This window comes from Paramisgurnus dabryanus, chromosome 7 (assembly GCF_030506205.2).
Source record: "Paramisgurnus dabryanus chromosome 7, PD_genome_1.1, whole genome shotgun sequence".
Taxonomy (NCBI): Eukaryota; Metazoa; Chordata; class Actinopteri; order Cypriniformes; family Cobitidae; genus Paramisgurnus; species Paramisgurnus dabryanus.
This window is the reverse complement of record NC_133343.1, coordinates 48,528,024-48,549,218: the sequence shown is the minus strand read 5'-3', so window position 1 is coordinate 48,549,218 and position 21,195 is coordinate 48,528,024. Positions and strand designations below refer to the sequence as shown.

At 37.9% G+C, this 21,195-nt stretch overlaps 2 protein-coding genes across 3 annotated transcripts; one reads left to right on the top strand and one right to left on the bottom strand.

Annotated features, from left to right (window-relative positions):
• The first annotated feature begins 1,803 nt into the window (after positions 1 to 1,803).
• LOC135735414 (P2X purinoceptor 7-like) lies at positions 1,804 to 3,226 on the top strand. Its single transcript, XM_065253858.1, has 4 exons — positions 1,804 to 2,104; positions 2,228 to 2,297; positions 2,673 to 2,827; positions 3,064 to 3,226. The coding sequence occupies exons 1-4, from the start codon at positions 1,968 to 1,970 to the stop codon at positions 3,224 to 3,226; spliced, it is 525 nt and encodes a 174-aa protein (XP_065109930.1). The 5' UTR covers positions 1,804 to 1,967.
• Positions 3,227 to 3,245: 19 nt separating this feature from the next.
• On the bottom strand, positions 3,246 to 7,605 carry LOC135728198 (uncharacterized). 2 transcript variants are annotated; one of them, XM_065246344.2, is made up of 11 exons: positions 7,358 to 7,605; positions 6,434 to 6,605; positions 5,584 to 5,827; positions 5,219 to 5,492; positions 4,901 to 5,078; positions 4,725 to 4,801; positions 4,464 to 4,644; positions 4,092 to 4,339; positions 3,729 to 3,900; positions 3,497 to 3,645; positions 3,246 to 3,385 (listed from the first exon to the last, which is right to left on the bottom strand). In XM_065246344.2, exons 1-8 carry the CDS (start codon positions 7,553 to 7,555, stop codon positions 4,287 to 4,289), a joined length of 1,377 nt encoding a protein of 458 aa, XP_065102416.2. In that variant the 5' UTR covers positions 7,556 to 7,605; the 3' UTR covers positions 3,246 to 3,385; positions 3,497 to 3,645; positions 3,729 to 3,900; positions 4,092 to 4,286. The 2 variants fall into 2 exon arrangements, with proteins under 2 accessions (XP_065102416.2, XP_073671400.1); XM_073815299.1 differs by having other exon boundaries at positions 3,761 to 3,900.
• Between the last annotated feature and the right edge of the window lie 13,590 nt (positions 7,606 to 21,195).

Sequence of the window (21,195 nt, the reverse complement as noted above, 5' to 3'; positions counted from 1 at the left end):
CTAATCATGTGGCAAACATAAAGTCAGTAAATACACTTGAAAGGTTTTGTTATTAGTCATCAAGTAACATCTTCAAATGACTTAATACTTTGATGGGAATCAATCTGACTTATCAGATTGAGCAGCCATCATAGTTTGTTGTGCAATAGCCTTCTGGTACACACACACACACACACACACACACACACACACACACACACACATTCTGGTTTACATGTTTTGTGGGGACATTCCATAGACGTAATGCATTTTATACTGTACAAACTGTATATTCTATTCCCCTTACCTACCCCATTCCCTACCCCAACCATCACAAAAACCTTTCTGCTACTTCACATTTTCAATAAACATCATTCTGTTTGATTTATAAGCTTGTTTCTTCATGGGGACATCAAAATGTCCCCACAAGGTCACAAAAACACTGGTATTCCTATCTTTGTGGGGACAATTGGTCCACTGACACAGACACACACACAGACACAGGATGCTTTTTGATTGTTTTCATTTTACTTTTGTAGATATTGTACTTGAATGCAGCCACAAATAACCGTGCATCCACAGCATTTTTATTCTTTCTGGAGGCAACTCAGCGCCACGGTTTACCTTCAAGGTACTGTAACTTTAAATTGTTACAAAGCTGCAGTGCTGTCTTTGTAGGTAAATAGGATGGGGAAAATTAAATTGTTTTATATAACCAGGTCCTAATTAATTCATTATTGTTGTGATTTAGGGTAAGAGCTGACCAGGGAGTGGAGAATGTGGACATTGCTCGGTTTATGTTTACTGTCCGTGGAAATGATCGAGGAAGCTTTATCTCAGGAAAAAGCGTGCACAACCAAAGGTACAAAAGATTTATATTTCTCAACCAAAGGTCTTTCTTTGATTTCCCTGTATTCAGTATGATCCTAATTACATTTGATTTGTTCTAATGTATCATATTTCTAAAAGTAAAAGCTGAAGTACTATCTGTATCTGCCTTTGAATTCAGGGCTTATTCTCTACATGTTAAGTGTAGTAGCTAAATTTAATAATTTCATCATTATCATGTATTGGTACTATTATTGGGTAAAATAGTAGGGTTAGCGTTAACACGACTAACAAATTATGAATTCTTATTTGGCCAGTATCCTGTGCCTTGTTTTACTTTTAAATAGCCAACACTTGTATACCAGAAACTGTAATGTTTTATCTGTTTGAGCTGTCAAACAAAAATTTACTTTAAGTTTCCATTAGTAACATTACATTTCCAAAATCTCACAGTTTTTAACATACAGATTGTGTTAGCAGGTCAGACTTGAACTTACACCACATATTAGTGATCAACCAACAGTTTTTTTCTATCTTAAAGGAAAACACCACTATGTTCTTACCTTAACTTAGACAAATTAATACATACCTATCTTTTTTCAATGCTTGCACTTAATCTTTGTACAGCCAAGCCCCATTCATTCCTTAGTATCCAAACAGGGATGAATTTAGAAGCTACCAAACACTTCCATGTTTTCCCGATTCAAAGACTGTTACATGAGTAGTTACACGAGTAAGTATGGTGACACAAAATAAAACGTTTGTTTGGATACTAAGGAATGAATGGGGCTATGCTAAATGCTTACACATTGACAAGGTACTGTACAAAGATTAAAGTGCACCTATTATGCCCCAAAATGAGCACCTTACCGTATAAATAGGTCTCCTATTAGTAAATATTTTTGATAAAAACAATTAATTAATGCAATATTATTTTTATAAACTGCCTACATACCTCACCAATTTTGCCCTCTTTCTGAAATGGTCGGATTCAGTTCCTGTCTCCGCCTCCAAAAATGTCTAGTTTACTCTGATTGGTCAGATGGCCTACTCAACTGTTATTGGTCAACTGGGTTCGGCGTATGTTCGAAAGGATACGCCCCTGACTTCGCGTGTGTTTCCCGGTCCTAAAGAGAGCAGGAACGTACGTAAACAGCTACATGCAGATTGCAGAAACAATGGCGATTGTACTGCCTTACCAGTTCGAGCCCGAGTCCGATCCAGAGAGTTCAGACGAGCAGACGGCCGTTACAGCAACACCTCCGCAAGCAAGACTTTTGCAGAACGTTTCTCAATGGTAATTTTTTATTCACTCAGCCGCCTAACAATAAGGATGTATTGTACAGTAACTGCAACGTCAAAATATTACATTTAAAACGATGTCCGTCAATAAACTCGAGTTTGCATTTAACTTGTTTAGGTGTTTGTGTGGCAACTGTGCCAGAATGCCAAACGAGGCTGAAAACTTGTGTTGCAAAGAGATTCCAAAGGTAATTATAACGTATTACATTACTTTGCAAACTATAGACCATTTCAAAAGATGTAAACAACGTTTTTTAACACTAGATAAACGTTGGGATAAAATAAACCAACAGAACATATAAACCTGAATTAACTGAAGTTAAACAAACATCTTAAAGATAATATATGTGAAATAAAAACATAACTGTCACAAACTGTAACAGAAGTGTTTCTGGACCAGTGTTGTTTACATCATTTGAACTGGTCTATATGGAAACACATATGTGGCATATAGTAAAATATTAATTTAAATGACTTAATTTGTTAGTTCTACATTATTTTACTGTAATAACCTTTATTATAAAACACTGCTTACATATAAGTGCTATATAATTACTTATTAGGTTGTAAGGAGAATGCAACAGGTTCCAGGACCTCCTTCCTGCATGATTCATCATCCAGGTTTTGAACCAAACTGTCTTAATCCCTACACACTGCAGAACATCCACAACATTTATAGTACCGACTATGGGCCTTTGAGGCGCAGAACACTAGAGGAGTAAGTGTTGACAAGTTTTACTACATTTTTAACTAATAACACTAAAGTAGCATTATAGTAACAAAGTACCCAAAATATGTATCTAGGAAAAAACATATGACTCAGCCAAAAGTTTTTTATTGCAATATATTAAAATTGTAAAAATATACAAATAAACATGCTTTAGTAATTATAATATACTATACTATATCCTATATTGTTCTCCTCTGAATAATTGTCCATTTTAATGCTTACAGAGGTTACAGATACACAGCGTATCGAAGCTTTGTCAGCTGGTGTTGGGGCTATCTAGGACGACACAATAGGGTTGTCATCCCATCGTGTGTTGTTCTCAGGATCCGCTTGGAGTTTCCCGATCAGGCTGGTCGGTATGTCGGCTTCCGACCACCCCTACACTGAAGCGCGTGAGATGGCGTTCAATCACGTCCTCCTTGGAAGGCCTCTCGAACTGTGATGCCAGGTCCAATGGAATCGGGATTTCCTTCAGCTTTTCAACAAATGGAGCTGGGTCCTCAAGCACCTCGTCAAACACAAGCCTGATCAGGTCATCCACATAAACTGTAAAGATATGACAGTAAATCTTTTGTGTTTGATCATTTATTTTACAGCTTCATACAGTTTGTACATTTATTTAATTAATATATTTGAAATAAAAATGTTACTGCTTACAGTATGTCGCTTGTGTTTTTACTGGCCTTGCGATGCATTCCCCTCTCTTAGATTTTGGGAACACAACCTTGAACTTTGCCTCTCCGGCTTTTGTTACAGCTTGCTCACGGTCTGCATTTTCATTATAATGCATGGTTGCAAGGTACAATCTGTAAATACATAACAAGCAATACATTTATTGTAAATGTAAATACTAGTTTATTTTACACAACTAATAGAATACTTTAAATACCTGCACAGCATTCCAATAAATGGGAAGACCACATTTTTGGGTGCAAATCGAAGAATCAGGCTATGGAAGGCCTCCACTGATGATGTTTGATGGTGATGGCTTAGCTTCCCGACATCCCTGAGGACTCTCATATTGACTAAGATTTTTTCTACTTTATGTAGAACCATTGACCCTTGGGTAACAACAGAAAGAATAATTTTTATTATCTCACCGATCAAACTATACAGTAAACAAACAGAATATTATTAGAACACAGATATTCCATCTGGATGCGTTTTAGTGAATTAGTGATTTTTTTGTTATGTATTATACTAATTAGACAAGTTCAAAAGTAATATTTACTAAATAAAGACAAAAACATACCTGGTGTTAACCATTTCGTTGAATTGCTAGACTCTTGGTCCGGATGTTCACATTTGGAAAATGTAGGGTCGTCATGGACATGCACATTTTGAAGATGGTTTATCAAGGAGTTCCACTTGGCCACCTTCTCAGGTCCAGAAGTTGAAGATGTTGCGCACCAGTAAACATGATTTCTAATACTGCGCAACCATTTCTTTAAAATCTCACAGCCCTTTTTTCTGCCAGAAGGGCTAGTCTCTTTGACAAACCTGATAAGAATAAAGTTGTTAAGAAATCAAAAGCTATGTTAAACTTTTATAAAGTATTGTTTGCGCAAAGAATTGTGTCAGTAATATAGACTTGTTTAGAAACACAACAAAAATAATTTTTTACCTTTTTCAAAATGCCACACATCATAGTATTGTGTAATGCTGCGTTCTCTCAAAAACTTTTGGATCTGTGGATGTCGGTCAGTCACAATGTAGTCCACCATCAGACCATTTGAATCCAGAAGATCTAGGGAACGCTTCAGGCCCTCCTTCTCCATGTGATAGCTTCCTCCAACTTCATTGCTCTAAGGAGTATAAACGTTTTCAAGATATGACAAAAAACCTTCACATATAGACAAAGTTTTAAAAAGAATATATAACACACCTGAACAAGCTGAAGGTCGATTATGGTGTTGGTGTTCAAGTCGAGTAGAGTGTAGCTACCATACTTTGCTGAGTGTCCTATAGAAAAAGAACAAAGATGGGAACAGTGAAAAACATAAATATCCAAGTAGTATGCTTGAAAATGTTTTGAAGCAATTTATGAAATTCTGGTCTCACCTGGTGAGTCTGCTCTCATATCTCCAGCAATTGCAATTTTATTATTCTTCTGCAACTCCAAAAGCATATTCGCTTGGTCTGTTTTCCACTTGTGGACAATAGCCGGTTCCAACAAATTCTTTGCATGTCTCCTGAATGTGTCATATTGAAAGACCTGGAGATTCATGGCACGGAAAACCTGCAAATACAAAAATAGGAAAGTATTACATAAAACATAAAACTATTATTATTATTATTATTAATTTTAAATATTTTGATATCTACTAATACAAACATATAATTTCCTATGTAATGTGGTATGAATAGTTATATAAATACCTTTTCTATCTGGATGAATGAATTACCAGTGAAATACGTAGCAGCAGACAGAAGAAGATTTCCTGTAGGTGTACTTCCAACAATGGGCTGGCTATTCCACTGTTTGTTGTAACTGCAGTTTGAGCAAAGTTGACTGAATGCCACAAAAGTTCCCTGTTGCCGTTGACGAACATCACACTTCCTCCGGCAAAGTGGATAGATGTCGAACAAGTCTCGGAGGCAGCTTTCAAATACAACGTATTTTTTTTCATTGTATGAGGAACTTTGCACAAATCTAAAATATGAGTAAAATAACACAATTTTAAATAAATTTACATTATGATTTTCAAAATTACATTATAACATACCGTATATATTGAACTTACGACAGTTCTGATTCTTCAGTAACAACTGTGTCTTCTGGGTTATATGTGGTGTCGTGAGGTTCACATAGTGTTTCGCTCTCAGTATCTTCCTCCTCCAACTCTATGCGACGTCTTTTCTTTGGATTAAAAGCAGAGGTCTTCATAGGTGTTGAAGAGATTGGAGATTGTAATCCGAATGGGAAATCTGGGTACGCTGATGTTGTTTCAGTGGAAACACTGTGACACAACACTGCTGCCTGGGATCCTACGATAATGCAGAGAAAAAAACTTTTCATTATCACTTATTTTTTATTTTATTTAACCTTTATTTAACCAGGTAAGGTCCTAATGAGTTACAGTAACTCTTCTTCCAGGGAGTCCTGGCCAAGAATGGCGGCCAAGTTACAATACATAACAGACAAAACATAAATTACATGATACACCACAAATCTCTATACACTATACATAGTAAAATGATTGTATAAGATACTCAATTAAAAACAGTTGCATTGTTCAGTGAGAGTTGACTTTAAAAGGTTTTTAAAAGAATTAATCGATTGAAGTGATACTAAATTTAAAGTATTTTGGAGTTCATTCCAGACATTTGGTGCATATGTTGAAAAAGCATTTTTACCAATAGCTGTTTTTGTTTATTGAGTAATTAATAGTATTTTCTTTGAAGACCTTGTCCTGTAAACACTATTCTGGTAAATTAGCAAATTTGAAATAAAGAGGGGTAATTTACCCATTAATGCTTTAGCAATAAAATTAATAAATTGATTTTCCTTCTGAGAGAAAGGAAAATGATACATTTAAGTTTACATTTTTGACAGTGGTATTGTTAGCTATATACCTCAAATATGTTACATACCTTTGCTCCTCATATGCCAGTCCCTTAGTGTACCAAAGGACAATTGTGTGCTGACTGATTGCTGTTTTTTTGATTGATCATACTCTGTGCCCACTGATGTTGCATGTGGAGGATCAGTTTGGCATTCTACATGTTGCCTTCCAACAGTGTGGGGTACATGCTGCGATGTACTCTGGAAAATAGAAAAATAAAACAAACATATAATCAGCCAAAAGGACATAACAATAGAGGACAACGACTATCGTTAGACTATAACGCACCCAGACATTCACGCATTACATATTAAATGCCCCATTAGAGTAACACACAGGACGTGTTTACTTTGTTTCAAAATCTAAAATAGCTACAGCTTTAAGTAAATACAACAGTAAAATATATCATCTTTACTTAAGTTGTCTTTACCGGTGTAGCAGCCGATCCTTTTCCCCTCGGAATGTCTGTTCCCCCTTCCAGTCGATAAAGCGTTTCTACTGATAGCGCAGGCGCAGGTACCCAAGAATATCTGCGTGTTTTTATTTATTTAATTTTTTTAGTATGGTATAGCGTATTTACAGAGTTTGTACAACCTAATACAGCTTACAACAATTAAAACTATGAAATAAATATTCAGAAAAAACAGCTGGGTGTACAAAAAGCGAGAAGGGGAACAGACATTCCGAGGGGAACAGGATCGGCTGCTATACTGTAAAGCTAACAGTTTAGCTGGAAGCAAGTTTGTAAACACGTCTAAATCAACATTTAAAAACGAATTACAACATGTTAAAACCGATAGTCTACATAATTCAACATACGTGTGGGTAAATATGGTACGTGGCTTATGAAATACAATATTACAATCCAATAAATAGCTTGCACGCTCGCTCCACACGGACGTAAGTTAAGCTCCGGTAACGTAAGTGGTAAACAAAAGACATGGATACTTACAGCCTGTGATCCAGAAGTGCAGGGTAATCCAAACAAAGTAGGAATTGATCCATCTTTCAGGAGAAGACGTTGCGAAAAACCAGATTCAAATTCGTTACGGTTTGCGAAGCAGTCATGGGAAAAATGCCGTGAACATATGAACAGCTTTTGACTGTATTGTGCCGGAACCGTATTAAACATGAATTTTATCCACTGCATCCTGATGTCCTCTGCCTTAGGAAGGCCATAAAGGGATAGTTTGCCCTCACATCTAAAGAAACAGCGTCTGACATCTTTAATCACGCAACAACAGTTTGTAAACACACTCTAACTCCAGTCAACCTCCGCTCTGCCACCACTTCCGTTCCCTTCAGCGTTCTGGCGCCCCCACCCCCAGTTTTGAGGGCGTAGCCAAGCGCAGCAGAGGGGGTGGATTCATGATAATGTTGGTCTTATCTACGTCACCAATCCCAGGAAGTAAACTGTTGCCTACAATCCGAGCGTTTTTTGTAGTCCTTGAACGTTGGAGACGATAACTTGCGTCATCGTTTTCTTTGAGGTATGTGCTTTTTGAATATCGTTAGCATGTACTTGTACACACATACACACAAAAGGATGTTTTAAAAACGTGTATCCCATAATAGGTGCTCTTTAAAAGTGCACACATTGAAAAAAGATAGGTTTGTATTAATTCATCTAAGTTGAGGTAAGAACATAGTAAAATATTGAAAAACGGTGGCGTTTTCCTTTATTATCTGTTTAAAAACAATGTTATGTTTTCCTACACAGTAGGGGTGTAACGGTTCGTGTATTCGAACCGGACCGTTTCGGTTCAGGGCTTTCGGCACGGTGCGCACGTGCACCGAAAGTATTTTGTGTGCGACTGTGCGGAACATAATACGTGCGTTTCCGCACGAACATATTAAGTGGCGGAAGTCTCCGCGTTCAGCGCAAGTCTTCTGTCAAACATATAACATAATTCGGCCCGCAGAAAGATTTTTATTTACTTAGTTGTATATCCGTTTGATTATTGATGTAAACGTTTACGTGTCGTATCTAAAAGCGCATGTTAAACGCGTGTCAACGCGCTGCTTTGTTCTTGATCAGATTTTTCATCTGCATATCACGTCAATCATATCATTGTCACAATGCGATCAGCTGGTCGGGACAGAGAAGAGCTGTAACCCGGGCTTACTCAGCTGTTACTCAGCTGCGGAGGGGTTCGTAAGTAAAGTCACAGCTTACATTGATGACACAAGCAAAGATTAGGAGAAACGTGCAAAAGATCAAAGATGGCTATGTATGCAGCTCACTAATCTCAAAATGAGTGTATAATAAGTATATCATCATGTTGCTTGCTATGCAGTTACACATAGAGCAGTAATATTATTTTTATACAGAGATGGTACATAGCCAATTCAATTCTGTGAGTTAAACAATCCAAAATAAATCAAAACAGAAAATTTTTAGTGGCAAAAATGTAGGCTAATAGTTCATAAATGTATTCAGGAATTGAATTTGTTAGTTCAAGGTTTTAGTAGAAAAGTTTAAGAGAAGGTTAAGATAAGAGTTACCTTCTGTTATAAAATAATGTAAAAAATAACTTTGCAGTAGTATTTTATTTATTATTTTTTCATTTTATATATATTTTATACTTTAATAAAGTGTTTAAAAAAGTGTAAACAAATTGTAAAAAAAAGTTTAAAGTAATAAACAACCTGCAGTTTAATGTTTGCATTTCTCCCTTACTGTACCGAAAATGAACCGAACCGTGGCTTCAAAACCGGGGTTCGCACCGAACCGTGATTTTTGCGTACCGTTACACCCCTACTACACAGTAATGAATATTATTCATTTACACTCCCAATAGGATAGAACGGTTATGGCGAGATGTGTGGGTTTCTGTGTCATCTAAGTATTACAACCTTCTACACTCTCTTGAAGAAGATGGTCTCCTGGACATTTCATTAACGGATGACATATTCTGTGTGCATTATGCATTTCTACCAAGACTCAAAAGAGACTTGGAGATATTTACTGAAGGATGGAACCACCATCCCCTCCGTACAGAAGGAAACCGGACTCCGACCCAGATCTGGGAGATTGCACAGATGCTGAGTACTAATGCACCTGTACATTCTGAAAACCTTGAGGTAAGTGTAAATGCACTTTAAGGAAGAAATTAGATATTAAATAGCATGACCATTATTTTATGAAAAAAGTATACACATGCACAGCTTTGATTTCTTGTTTATTTAAACATTTATAGGACCTACAAGAGCCAGACATTGACTGGGAGAGCGCTGTTGACTTTGATCACCTTTACTCAGAAACTGGTATTGTAGTGCCAGAATATGAGTGTCCTCTCACTATTGAGAAAATGAATGAACTGCAAACTTTGGTTGATCCAAGTGACCTAAGCATTACTGATGAACAGTTATACATTGTCTGCCATGAACACATAAAACGCCTGCAGACACAAATGTAACCTCCAACAATCACCTCAGTGGATGGGACTAAATTTTTTTTTAAATATTGTACACTATTTTCTAGCACAATTCTGATGTTTACTAAACATGTACAGATTTTAAAATGCATTGGTACTGCTTAACAATAAAAACATTTGAATGCAAACAACTTGTATTTACTATTGTGCTGGAACTTTAAAACATCAATTTGATGAACAACTTGAACGAGACAGCAGATGGGCTGGATCATTGTTAATAGCGTCCAAATTCATAACCATGGGTAATTGCCTGTGAGATTACATTTTTGAAGTCCATATATGTACCTAGATGTTCAATTGGGAATATGACCGAGTGAGAACATGCATTAACCACAGGATAACAGATACTATGTTTTCCATAGCGCACACTGCAGTCATGGTCAAATTCCATGACAATTTTGAAATTTTCACGGTCTGCATGACTTAATGGGATATGAGACTGTCCGGTCAGCCACTGGCAAAACTTGCCAACATTAATGTGCATGTTGTTGGTATGTCCTTCTGCCTTGTCAACATCTTCACCCTTGTCAACATCTTCACCCTTGTCAACATCTTCACCCTTGTCAACATCTTCACCCTTGGTCTCCTCTTTAGGCATGTCTTCCCTGTCATTTTTGCTCCCTTCTGAAAAAAACAAGTTTTAACTTGCAACTGATTGGAGTTAAAAATTATGCAGTTATGCAGAAACTGCCCCAACGAAAATGACAGCTACTTTTAAAAACAATTGCTTTACTCCCGAAAAACGTAAAGCAGAAAGAAACAAATCCTTTTTAATCCAGTTTAAGAGATGCACAATAATCGGAAGTCATCAAAATAGTTTTAACTGCAGTATGACAGCACTGGTAAATTTGACAAATTATTCACCTTCATCCTCAATGTCCTGTACATAATCCTGCAGGAAGTTGACCACTTTTGATTCTCTCTGACGCCTCATTGTACCCTTCTCACTGAAAACAGGTGACAGTGATTTCACTAGAAAATCAGCATCCACCTAAAATTTACAGAAAAGAAAGTTAATATTTACATAGATTACATTTATATTTTGAAATAATTCAGATTATATCTGAAAATAATGCAGATTACTGTATGTATTGCTTGCCTTGCAAAAGGCTCCTGGAACAAACAGTTGTCTGCAAATGTCTGCTGCTTGTTGGACCAAGCTGAGAAGCCCATACAGTTTCATTCCCGAGCAGATTTGTTGTAGCATGGGAAGTAATCTCATTGTAGCGTGTAGGACTACAGAGCTGTAATACAAGTAATAATTAGTTAAAACCAAATTAAAAAAATTTTACCTATAAGAAAAGAAATCGCTTACCGCACAATCTCTTCTTTTCTTTGTGTAGAAACTATCCCGTTGTATCCACATGACAAAATCCTGTCTGTGGACTCCATCAGGATTGTGTTGTCAGCTGCGTGAATCTTACACACAGTTTACAAATAAGGTTTATATTAATAAAAAAAGACAAACATTTTTTTTACTACTACTACAACACTTAATCAAACACATTTTTTTTATACTTAAATGAACTACCTCTTTAATTAGTTCCATGAGTTCAGGGTCTGTAACGTCGGTTTCATTTATTGCTGCATGATCAATTTCTCCAGTGGATATGTAGCTGTAACACCATTGCAAAAAAAAATTTGGTGGTGGTCCACCCTGGGCGATGCTAACAGCAAATATCTCTCCAATAGTCCTGCAATTCAAAAACAAAATATTATTGTACAATGCTATTCATTTTATATAGTTACCCAAAATTATTTTGGAAAGAAAAAAATCAATAATTTGAAAGACATCTTAATGATTACATAGACACACATCTTTTTCTTATAATATGAATCTGTGTGTGTTAACAGTGATATACTTGGCATGTAGTGTTAATCTGTTATTAAAGGTTTTTAATAACCTACTTGAAATTGTGTTTGTCCACATCGGTCATTGAATACTTTGGGTTTTTGCCATCATTCCCACCCTCAAAGAACCGCTTCTCTATTCCTGACATCATTTCTTTTCAGTAAAGAGAAAAGGTAACATGAAATGTACAGATAACAAAGATATATTCTTTCACGTGTGCATGTGTGACTGACCAGTTAAAAATTCTGTCCTCAGAGCCCCATTATCAATTCCAGCCTCTCCAATAAAAGAAACTCGGAGGGCATTTTTAGGGGAAGATTTTTTCTGGCGCTGCCATTGTTTAATGCCTCTTTCAAGCATCTCATCTCTGGTGACACAAATGCTAAAGATGCTGGTTTCATCCACCCTTTCAGTAAGGATTTTAATCACATCAGCAATGCTTAAATTGGGAATAGAGAAAAAGATTGGAATTGGAAAATGTTATTATCATGTTATAAATGTAAAATAGCTTCTAAAGAAAGTTTTGATTTAAAGTACCTTTGAATCTCTTGTTGTTTCCGAAATCGTTTTGGACAGCTCTCTGTATCTGTTTTATCCAGGTCAATGGCCTCAGTTTCATCACAAGCTCTGTGGGAATAAGTGTACTTTATCATGTTTTAGCCATACAAAAAGCTGAAATACAGTTACTAGCATTACAAAAATAAACCAATGTACAGTATTTGAAATTTAACTTCATAAAAAATAATGCATGGCAACACAAAAATACCCTTCACCACAGTAGCTTGCATGGATTGCCACAAAGTCACTGGGATAAAACTGCTCACAAATGGGACAGGCTGTCTTGAATGCACCACACTATTAAAAAAATTACATTGTTATGTACACCCCAAATATTTGTTTAAGCGTACTGCAAAGATAAAAATAAAGGGCCACCAAAAGAAAAAGGCTTATTTGTAGAGGTTCAATTGTGACAGATTTTGTTCAAATCTAACCAACAGGACAAAGAAAATGTCAGAGTGATCTAGCGTTTTGTTACAGGAAATTTTGTGATTGAATGGTTGCATATTGAGTATGAGTATTCTACTCTCATGCCCCCCGAACCGGAGCTCTTAATTTTGGTGACCCTTGCCTCTAACACTAAAGCTTAGAATCTGTAGCCAAAGCTTCTACTTTCACAATTTACAAAATTTATTTAGAAAAATTGGTATTTAAGTAGCATTACATTAGGATTAAATTAAAAGTATTAGTATTAATGTTTAGTATTAAAAAGAAGGTCAAAGTTAAGGTGGAAGCAGACGTGTAATGCATGCCTCAGTTATTGTCACGGTCCTGTCAGACATCTGTGCTGGATGTAGGTCTGAGTGCATCTGGCAGGACCGTGATAGTATTATGTTCTGTGTGGGGACATGTGGAATCACATTGTGTGCGTGGTTTCCACATGTTCCCGGTGTCTTGTTGCTGTCATGATCTTGCCAGACCTTAGTATAGGTTCAGGTCTGTGTTAGAGAGCAAGATCATGACAGCATTGTGTCTACGTGGGAACACGTGTGTTTCACATCATGTCTGTGTAACACGTGTTCCCAGTGTTTTGTGGCTGTCGTGATCTTGCCAGACTTTGGTTATAGTCCAGGTCGGATGTTGGCAAGATTATGGCAGCATTGTGTTTATGTGGGAACACGTGTGTTTTCACATCATGTATGTGTGACACGTGTTCCCAGTGTCTTGTCACTTTTAATCTACTCCCTTATGTACTCGTGTCTTAAGTGATTAATTATGTTCACCTGTTCCCCATTGATGTGCTGTCTATTTAATGCCCTCGTGTTCTCTGTGTGGTGTGCGTGCGTTGTTGTAAGTCAGAGTTTCATGTCCTTCGTGTGCTCTCATTTCTAGTTCCAGTTTTGTTCCAGTGTCTAGTTTATGTTCTGTTTTACCCCCTCGTGGGTATTTATGTTCCGTTAAATAAATTCATAGTTATATTTTCATACATTTCCTCTGCGTTTGGGTTCATCCTTTTGTTTCCACTTTCCGGTGTTAACCGATCGTGACAGAACGCACGCACCAATACTGAACCCAGCGAGGATGTTTGCTGGGAGCCGCCTGGCGATACGGGGAAGAGGATCCCGTCCCGCATACGAGTCGGGTTACGAGTTTTACGACCCACTCGTATGCGGACCCGAGGTGAATGCCAGGCGGCGACCAACTGGGCTTGCTGGACCCCGCCAGACTCAGTCCAGCGTGAGGGGGATTTTGACCGGCGCCATCAGGATGGGGAGGTCGAATTCCGTCTCCCCGACGCTAGAGACTACCCCAGTGACCAGTGGTCTTTCAGAGCTCCCGGTGTCTGGACGAAGGAGGAGGAGAACAAGGAAAGTCTCGCAGCCAGCACAGTCGGAGACACGTCACCTGCCGGCGCAGCCGGAGACTCGTTACCCACCGGCACAGCTAGAGACACGTCATCCGCCGGCGCAGCCGGAGACACGTCATCCGCCGGCGCAGCCGGAGACACGTCATCCGCCGGCGCAGCCGGAGACACGTCATTCGCCGGCGCAGCCGGAGACACGTCACCAGTCGGCTTTTCAGCCGCGGGACTTTAAGACTCATGTTCCCCATGGACATTTTGTTTCCCCTGTTTTTGCCCCACCACCCCTTCATCATATATTGTTTTTGTTAAATCACCCCAATCCGTTTGTTACGTATGTCTGTTTACCTTTGTTGTTTGTGGTAATGTTGTCGTGGTTGTCTTCTGTTGTGCAGTCTTTCGTTCCTCGTGTTTAATGTTTTGTTTGTTTTTGTTCATGGCGTCTTGTATCCGCCTTTTAAGAGGGGGGTACTGTCACGGTCCTGTCAGACATCTGTGCTGGATGTAGGTCTGAGTGCATCTGGCAGGACCGTGATAGTATTATGTTCTGTGTGGGGACATGTGGAATCACATTGTGTGCGTGGTTTCCACATGTTCCCGGTGTCTTGTTGCTGTCATGATCTTGCCAGACCTTAGTATAGGTTCAGGTCTGTGTTAGAGAGCAAGATCATGACAGCATTGTGTCTACGTGGGAACACGTGTGTTTCACATCATGTCTGTGTAACACGTGTTCCCAGTGTTTTGTGGCTGTCGTGATCTTGCCAGACTTTGGTTATAGTCCAGGTCGGATGTTGGCAAGATTATGGCAGCATTGTGTTTATGTGGGAACACGTGTGTTTTCACATCATGTATGTGTGACACGTGTTCCCAGTGTCTTGTCACTTTTAACCTACTCCCTTATGTACTCGTGTCTTAAGTGATTAATTATGTTCACCTGTTCCCCATTGATGTGCTGTCTATTTAATGCCCTCGTGTTCTCTGTGTGGTGTGCGTGCGTTGTTGTAAGTCAGAGTTTCATGTCCTTCGTGTGCTCTCATTTCTAGTTCCAGTTTTGTTCCAGTGTCTAGTTTATGTTCTGTTTTACCCCCTCGTGGGTATTTATGTTCCGTTAAATAAATTCATAGTTATATTTTCATACATTTCCTCTGCGTTTGGGTTCATCCTTTTGTTTCCACTTTCCGGTGTTAACCGATCGTGACAGTTATATTCTTACTTTTTCAGAACCTTTGGCGCTGGAAGGAAGATCTAAATTGTTGGAGTCCTTAAAATGTAAAATAAATTTTAAGTAGCATTAAATTAGGATTACATTAAAAGTATTACTATTAAATAATAGTCTACCCTTTTGCCATATATATGTTATTACCTTAACTTAGATGAATTAATACATATCTATCTTTTTTCAATGTGTGCTCTGTACAGCGTGTTATGAATGTGTTAGCATTTAGCCTAGCCCCATTCATTCCTATGGTACCAAACAGGGAAGCCACCAACACTTCCGTGTTTTGCCTATTTAAAGACTGTTACATGAGGAGTTATACCAGTAAGTATGGTGCCACAAAATAAAACTTTTTTTTGGTTCCAAAGAAATGAATGGGGCTAGGCTAAATGCTAACACATTCATAACACGCTGTACAGTGCACACATTGAAAAAAGATAGGTATGTATTAATTCGTCTAGGTTGCGGTAATAACATAGTTTAATATGGCAAAAGAGTAGACTATTCCTATTAATGTTTGGTATTAAAAAGAAGGTCAAAGTTCAGGTGGAAGCAGAAGTGTAATGCATGCCTCAGTTATATTCTTACTTTTTCAGAACCTTTGGCACTTGAAGGAAGATCTAAATTGTTGGAGTCCTTAAAATGTAAAATAAATTTTAAATATATATTTAAGTTTAAGCTTTAAGAATAACAGAAATATTATATAATTTAGAACACATGTCTGAATTTATATCTGCAGTTTAAACAAAGACACTTACTGTCACAGATGTCTCAATAGATGGAGTGTCATCTGGGGAGTTTTGCATGCTAATGTCCATGACAGGACTATCTAGGGAAAACACAGAAGTCTGCAAGAAAATAAAAAGACGTATTACACATTGGGCAACACAAATGTTATTAGTAATTTAGAATCAAAAGTAAAATATTTCTTGCCTGTTCATCCGAGTCAGTAAGAAGTTCTACTGTCTTACAAGATGCAACAAGTGCAGCCAATAACTGGACTGGCATGCTTTCAGAGCAGGTATGACATGATGCTTTTGGCATTTTTTCAAACTCCTTCGCAGAGTAGGGGAGAGGTGAAGTATCAAGGGTACCTTGGAGTGGTACTATGAAAAGTGTTGACTTTCCACGTGCCACTGTATTTAGGTAAGCACCTGAGTAGCCTTCTGCCTCAGGGGGAACTACACACAATTTTCGTTGTCCAGATCCTCCTACAGTACAAGGAAGAGATGTACTATTTAAAGCCAGTCAAATCTATCATTATACCAGGTAAAATAGTAGATTAATAATAGATAGCTTTAATATCTTACCGATAGCCTTGTATAACATCCATGCCCCCTTTAAATCAGCCATTTTGGAATAGGTTTCCTCAAGTTTTTTAGACAACTACAGAATAATATGAAAGTATTTCAGTAAAGAAAAGCCTTTGCATAATGTACATTCCTTAGTAACATAACTTTCATTAGCAGTCTAACGGTCAAGGATAATACTGTCATGACCTCCCAAACCACAAGTATGTTATACAAAGGCAATGCAGCTCAAATTTTCATTTTTAAGTATTACAATACAAATGTTAAAAGTGTTTTGTAACTTGAAAACATAAAAGAGCAGATTACTACTGAATGGTATGAAATAACAAAATTGCATGTATTAATTTGTATGTCCTAAGCACAACTTGTTTTTCAATCAGGGTGTAAAAGTAAATAATTGTGTACATTATTAAGGTCTGTCAAAATGTAAACTCATAGAATTTGAGAACATCAAAATATAGCAACACACAAGCTGTGATGGATTTATTAAATTATTTCATAATTGCAGCTTAGTGTGCTTATTTTAATGTGAATGATAATTTGAAATATTTATTGAACAACTAAGAGCAAGGGTGATTTTTTGGTACAGCTTACCCATAAATGGTCAGCATCATCTGTGATATTGATGGTTCTTCGACCCATCCCAGCCTGAAGGAGAGTTAACTTATCTAAAGCTTTTGGTGTCTTCTCCATATACTTGTTCACAAGATAAAATTGAACTGGAAAAGACTTGACAGTATTAAGTCTTCTTTTCAAGTCAGTAAAAGTAGAATGTGTTCCTCTTTTCCCAGTCACCTTTCTTCCAGAATTCTTCCCAAACAATCCTGGGAAGGATCTGTAAGAGTGAAGTAAGAGACAGCATAAGATAAATGCATCTAAAGCAATGTAAAGCATGTGTTTCCCAATCCTGGTCCTCATATAAAGTTTTAGATGTCTTTTTATTTAAAACACTCGATTCAACTCATCAGCCTCCTTCCAAAATGTTCCAGAATAGCCGCCCACGTGTAAACGTAGTCTAAAACTTTCTGAGGGGGGTACTCGAGGAACAGGATTGGGAAGCACTGATGTAAAACACTACATACATTTGTTTTTATTTTGAAATTTTCCTAAAAATGAATACAGCTCCCAATATGACAACCTTGCCATGTTCTGCTCCAATGAGGTACTTTGCTGTGGAACGTCTTGTGTAGTCTGCTGCTGATTTGCAGAAACTCCTTTTTGTAAACACAGAAAAGCAAAAAAATTTTTAACACTCAAAAAAACTACTATTTGACTAATTAACAACATATAATGTTAATATACCATCAACACATAGGCGGAGCTTGCAGGGGCCAGGCCCACATTGGCTAAAATGATTTTTATAAAATAAGTTATATTCCACAAAAAATATACATATTAATGTGGGTTCGTATACATTTTAAAAAGTTACTTTGTAAGATGATTGTAAAACAATTTTATTCTGGTTTCATTTTTATATGTGTATTTATCAAAACTACTAAAAACATAAAAGTTAATATATCTTGTAGATCACAATATAGCACTCCATGCTACCAGAATATGAATATGTCCTAATTAAACAATTATCTGCTAAATCTGATACTTATAAAACAGTAATTGGGTGAAAGTTTGTATAATAGCAACAACTGTGTTGTGTTTTAGAAGTACAGAAAATCTTTTCTTTTAATGTGATATACTAGTTAACTGTTTTCCTGCCCGCATTTTTGGAAAAAGTTGCCAGTCAGTGCCAGCATTTTTTATGACTTTTACAAAAGTACGTTTCATAAGTTGGGTAAGAGTGCCAGTTCGTGGATATTGGCGTTAATATGGATTGCCCTACAAATAGTTGGCAGGGAAGCGTACCCTCCTGTATCCTCTTAATTTAAGATAACTTAAAAATAGAAACCCATATCATGTTTTTTAAACTAACATTCTGGCTATGTTATTTTAATGTAATCAATGGAAATGCTTTGAGTTAAAGGTAAAAATCATAGCACATGTTACGTTGTAGATTATATGACAGACCAGTCTGGCCCCCAGACTCAAATTTCAAGCCACGCCTATGCATCAACATATGACAATTTATGCTATTAATGTAATTGTCAATATTAAAAAATAACAGACAGCATATGTAAAGGTAAGAAAAATCCTCACTGTCTTTGACTGCTGGCTGAGAAAGCGCACTTTGCAGCAGTGACACCACCCTTCGCGCAGCATCCTGCAGTTCTTCCTATTATGACAGTTTACACAACAAATAAGTGTATAGTTTGTTATATCTGTTAAATTATGAGCGGACAATGACTACTTTAAAGAACTCAATGAGAAGTAAAAACAAAACAATATTTAGACCATCTGCACTCCCTGTAAGTTACAAGCACTAACTCCACGTAAAGTTAATATCCTTGTTAACTACATGGATCATGGATGTCTCATCGGATGTTGACACAAATGGGTTGTGTAAAGTTCTTTTTATTCACGATTTACTGCAAATTTCCTTGTTTTACCTCTTGCTTCTCCGTCCCCGACATTTCGACCAGATTTCGATGTAATTCTGGGATAGCAAGGCGGCAAACTAGGTGCCTGAGGGAAAAAATTAAGTCACTGGTGATTGGTTACAAACAACCAATCACAGATGCGGAGACATCAGTCAATGTCCCGCCCCCAAGGTCCCAAAAGGTCTCTTGATCGAGCGAGCGCGAGTGGTGCAGCTGCACGAGCGTAGAGAGATTCGAGTGAGCGCACATCCCAGCCGTTGCTCGTGTGACTTCATTTGTACGCGCTGAGCGGAGGTGCGCCCTCGCGAGGACGCTTTTCCGCGCGCGAATAGTGTTCTGCGGGCTCGCGAGGACGCTTTTCCACGTGCAAATAGTGTTCTGCGCGCTCGCGGTTTTTGTGCGGGCGACTTTTGGGTCTGATTAAACGCCATAGCTTTCTCTACAATGCAAGATCAGGCTAGCTTAGCTTAGCGAAGATTAAAGATGGCTGACTCTCGTTTTGATTCGGGCTTTTCCGAATGCACTCGCAGTCCAACCCCTATGGGCGGGGAGAGAACATGCGGAAGTAGCTTCTAATACTGGCTGTAGTCTTTGCCTCTGGCCAAAATCTCTGCCAATGACGCAAAAATCGTCATTTTGCGTCATCGGAATAATTTTTTGCACAACCAGAATACAGATATCTCTCCTCTCACAGGAACATGAGGGTGGGAAACACGGTCATTCAAAAAGAAGTATTCCTTTAAGTGTGACCAGAATTTAGGGGAGCGTTTTTGGATGTGTATTATTAGGGGATATCTGCCTAATTCAGCCCTGGATGCATTAGTAGGTGTTCTTCTCTAAACTCTTAAAATATTTCTACAGAATTCAGCATGCAGGGATTCCATTGGATGTTTGTCCCATTTGGAGTAATCTGTTAGGCATTGTGGACCCCAAACCTCACAACCATATAGAGCTATGGGCATTATTACACTATCAAATATTTTACACCAAACTGTAGCAGGAATGTCTGTTTGTTTAAATTTGCGTTTGATGGCATAGAATGCTCGTCTAGCTTTCTCTTTAAGTGCATTTACCGCGAGGCCAAAACCGCCTGATGCGCTGATTTTTAACCCGAGATAGTCGTAGTGTAAGGTGTGATCTAGTGCAGTGTTTCCTAGAGTAAATGTGTATCTGTTATTCTGTAATCTGGCTTTTTTCTGGAAAATCATAATGTTAGTTTTTTTCAGATTGACCGTCAGGGCCCAGTTTTGACAGTATTTCTCCAGCAGGTCCAGGTGTTGCTGTAAACCTTGTGCAGTGTCTGACAATAGCACCAGATCATCTGCATACAGAAGAGCTTTAATCTCTGAGTTGTTTAGGATGAGACCGGATGTGCTGGATTGTTCCAGTAACACTGCTAACTCATTAATATATAAGTTAAACAGCGTTGGACTCAAGTTACAGCCCTGTCTCACCCCACGCCCTTGACTGAAAAATTCTGTTCTTTTGTCACCGATTTTAACTCCGCACATGTTTTCTGAGTACATGGATTTAATGATGTCATATACTTTTCCTCCTATGCCTGATTGTAGAATTTTATAGTATAAGCCGTCGTGCCATATCGAGTCGAATGCTTTTTTAAAGTCAACAAAACATGCATAAACTTTGCCTTTGTTTTTATGATGAACGTGTTGATTGACTAGCGTCTGTAGTGTGTAAATGTGGTCCGTGGTGCGATGGTTTGGTAAAAATCCAATCTGACTTTTACTTAAGACGTTGTGTTTGGTAAGGAAGGCCTGAATCCGAGCATTTAAGATACCACAGAAAGTCTTCCTTAGATTACTATTTACACAAATGCCTCTGTAGTTATTGGGGTCAAATTTGTCTCCGCTCTTATATAGCGGGTGTATTAAACCTGTACTCCAGGTTTCAGGAAAGTGTCCAGTTTGTAGGATTAAATAGCTGTGTTGCTCCGTTGGTAGCTTCTGACTGATGAGTAGAAGTGTCCATATTTGTAGATTGACTGAGGCTGAGTGGAGAAGGACTTGGTTGGCCTTCAGTCTGTTTTGATGTTGTTTGCTGTGCTCTGATGGGAGAGATGTTTGTTTGTAGATACCTCTTTGAGGTCGTATGCTGGTTACGGTC

Excerpts from the sequence above, each read along its gene's own strand:
- LOC135735414 (XM_065253858.1), top strand. The coding sequence starts at position 1,968 with ATGCAGATTGCAGAAACAATGGCGATTGTACTGCCTTACCAGTTCGAG. Across the intron at positions 2,298-2,672 it reads GTTGCAAAGAGATTCCAAAG|GTTGTAAGGAGAATGCAACA; the intron begins GTAATTATAACG and ends ATTACTTATTAG. Across the intron at positions 2,828-3,063 it reads AGGCGCAGAACACTAGAGGA|AGGTTACAGATACACAGCGT; the intron begins GTAAGTGTTGAC and ends TAATGCTTACAG.
- LOC135728198 (XM_065246344.2), bottom strand. The coding sequence starts at position 7,555 with ATGCAGTGGATAAAATTCATGTTTAATACGGTTCCGGCACAATACAGT. Across the intron at positions 6,606-7,357 it reads GCACTTCTGGATCACAGGCT|AGTACATCGCAGCATGTACC; the intron begins GTAAGTATCCAT and ends TCTATTTTCCAG. Across the intron at positions 5,079-5,218 it reads CATTCATCCAGATAGAAAAG|GTTTTCCGTGCCATGAATCT; the intron begins GTATTTATATAA and ends TTGTATTTGCAG.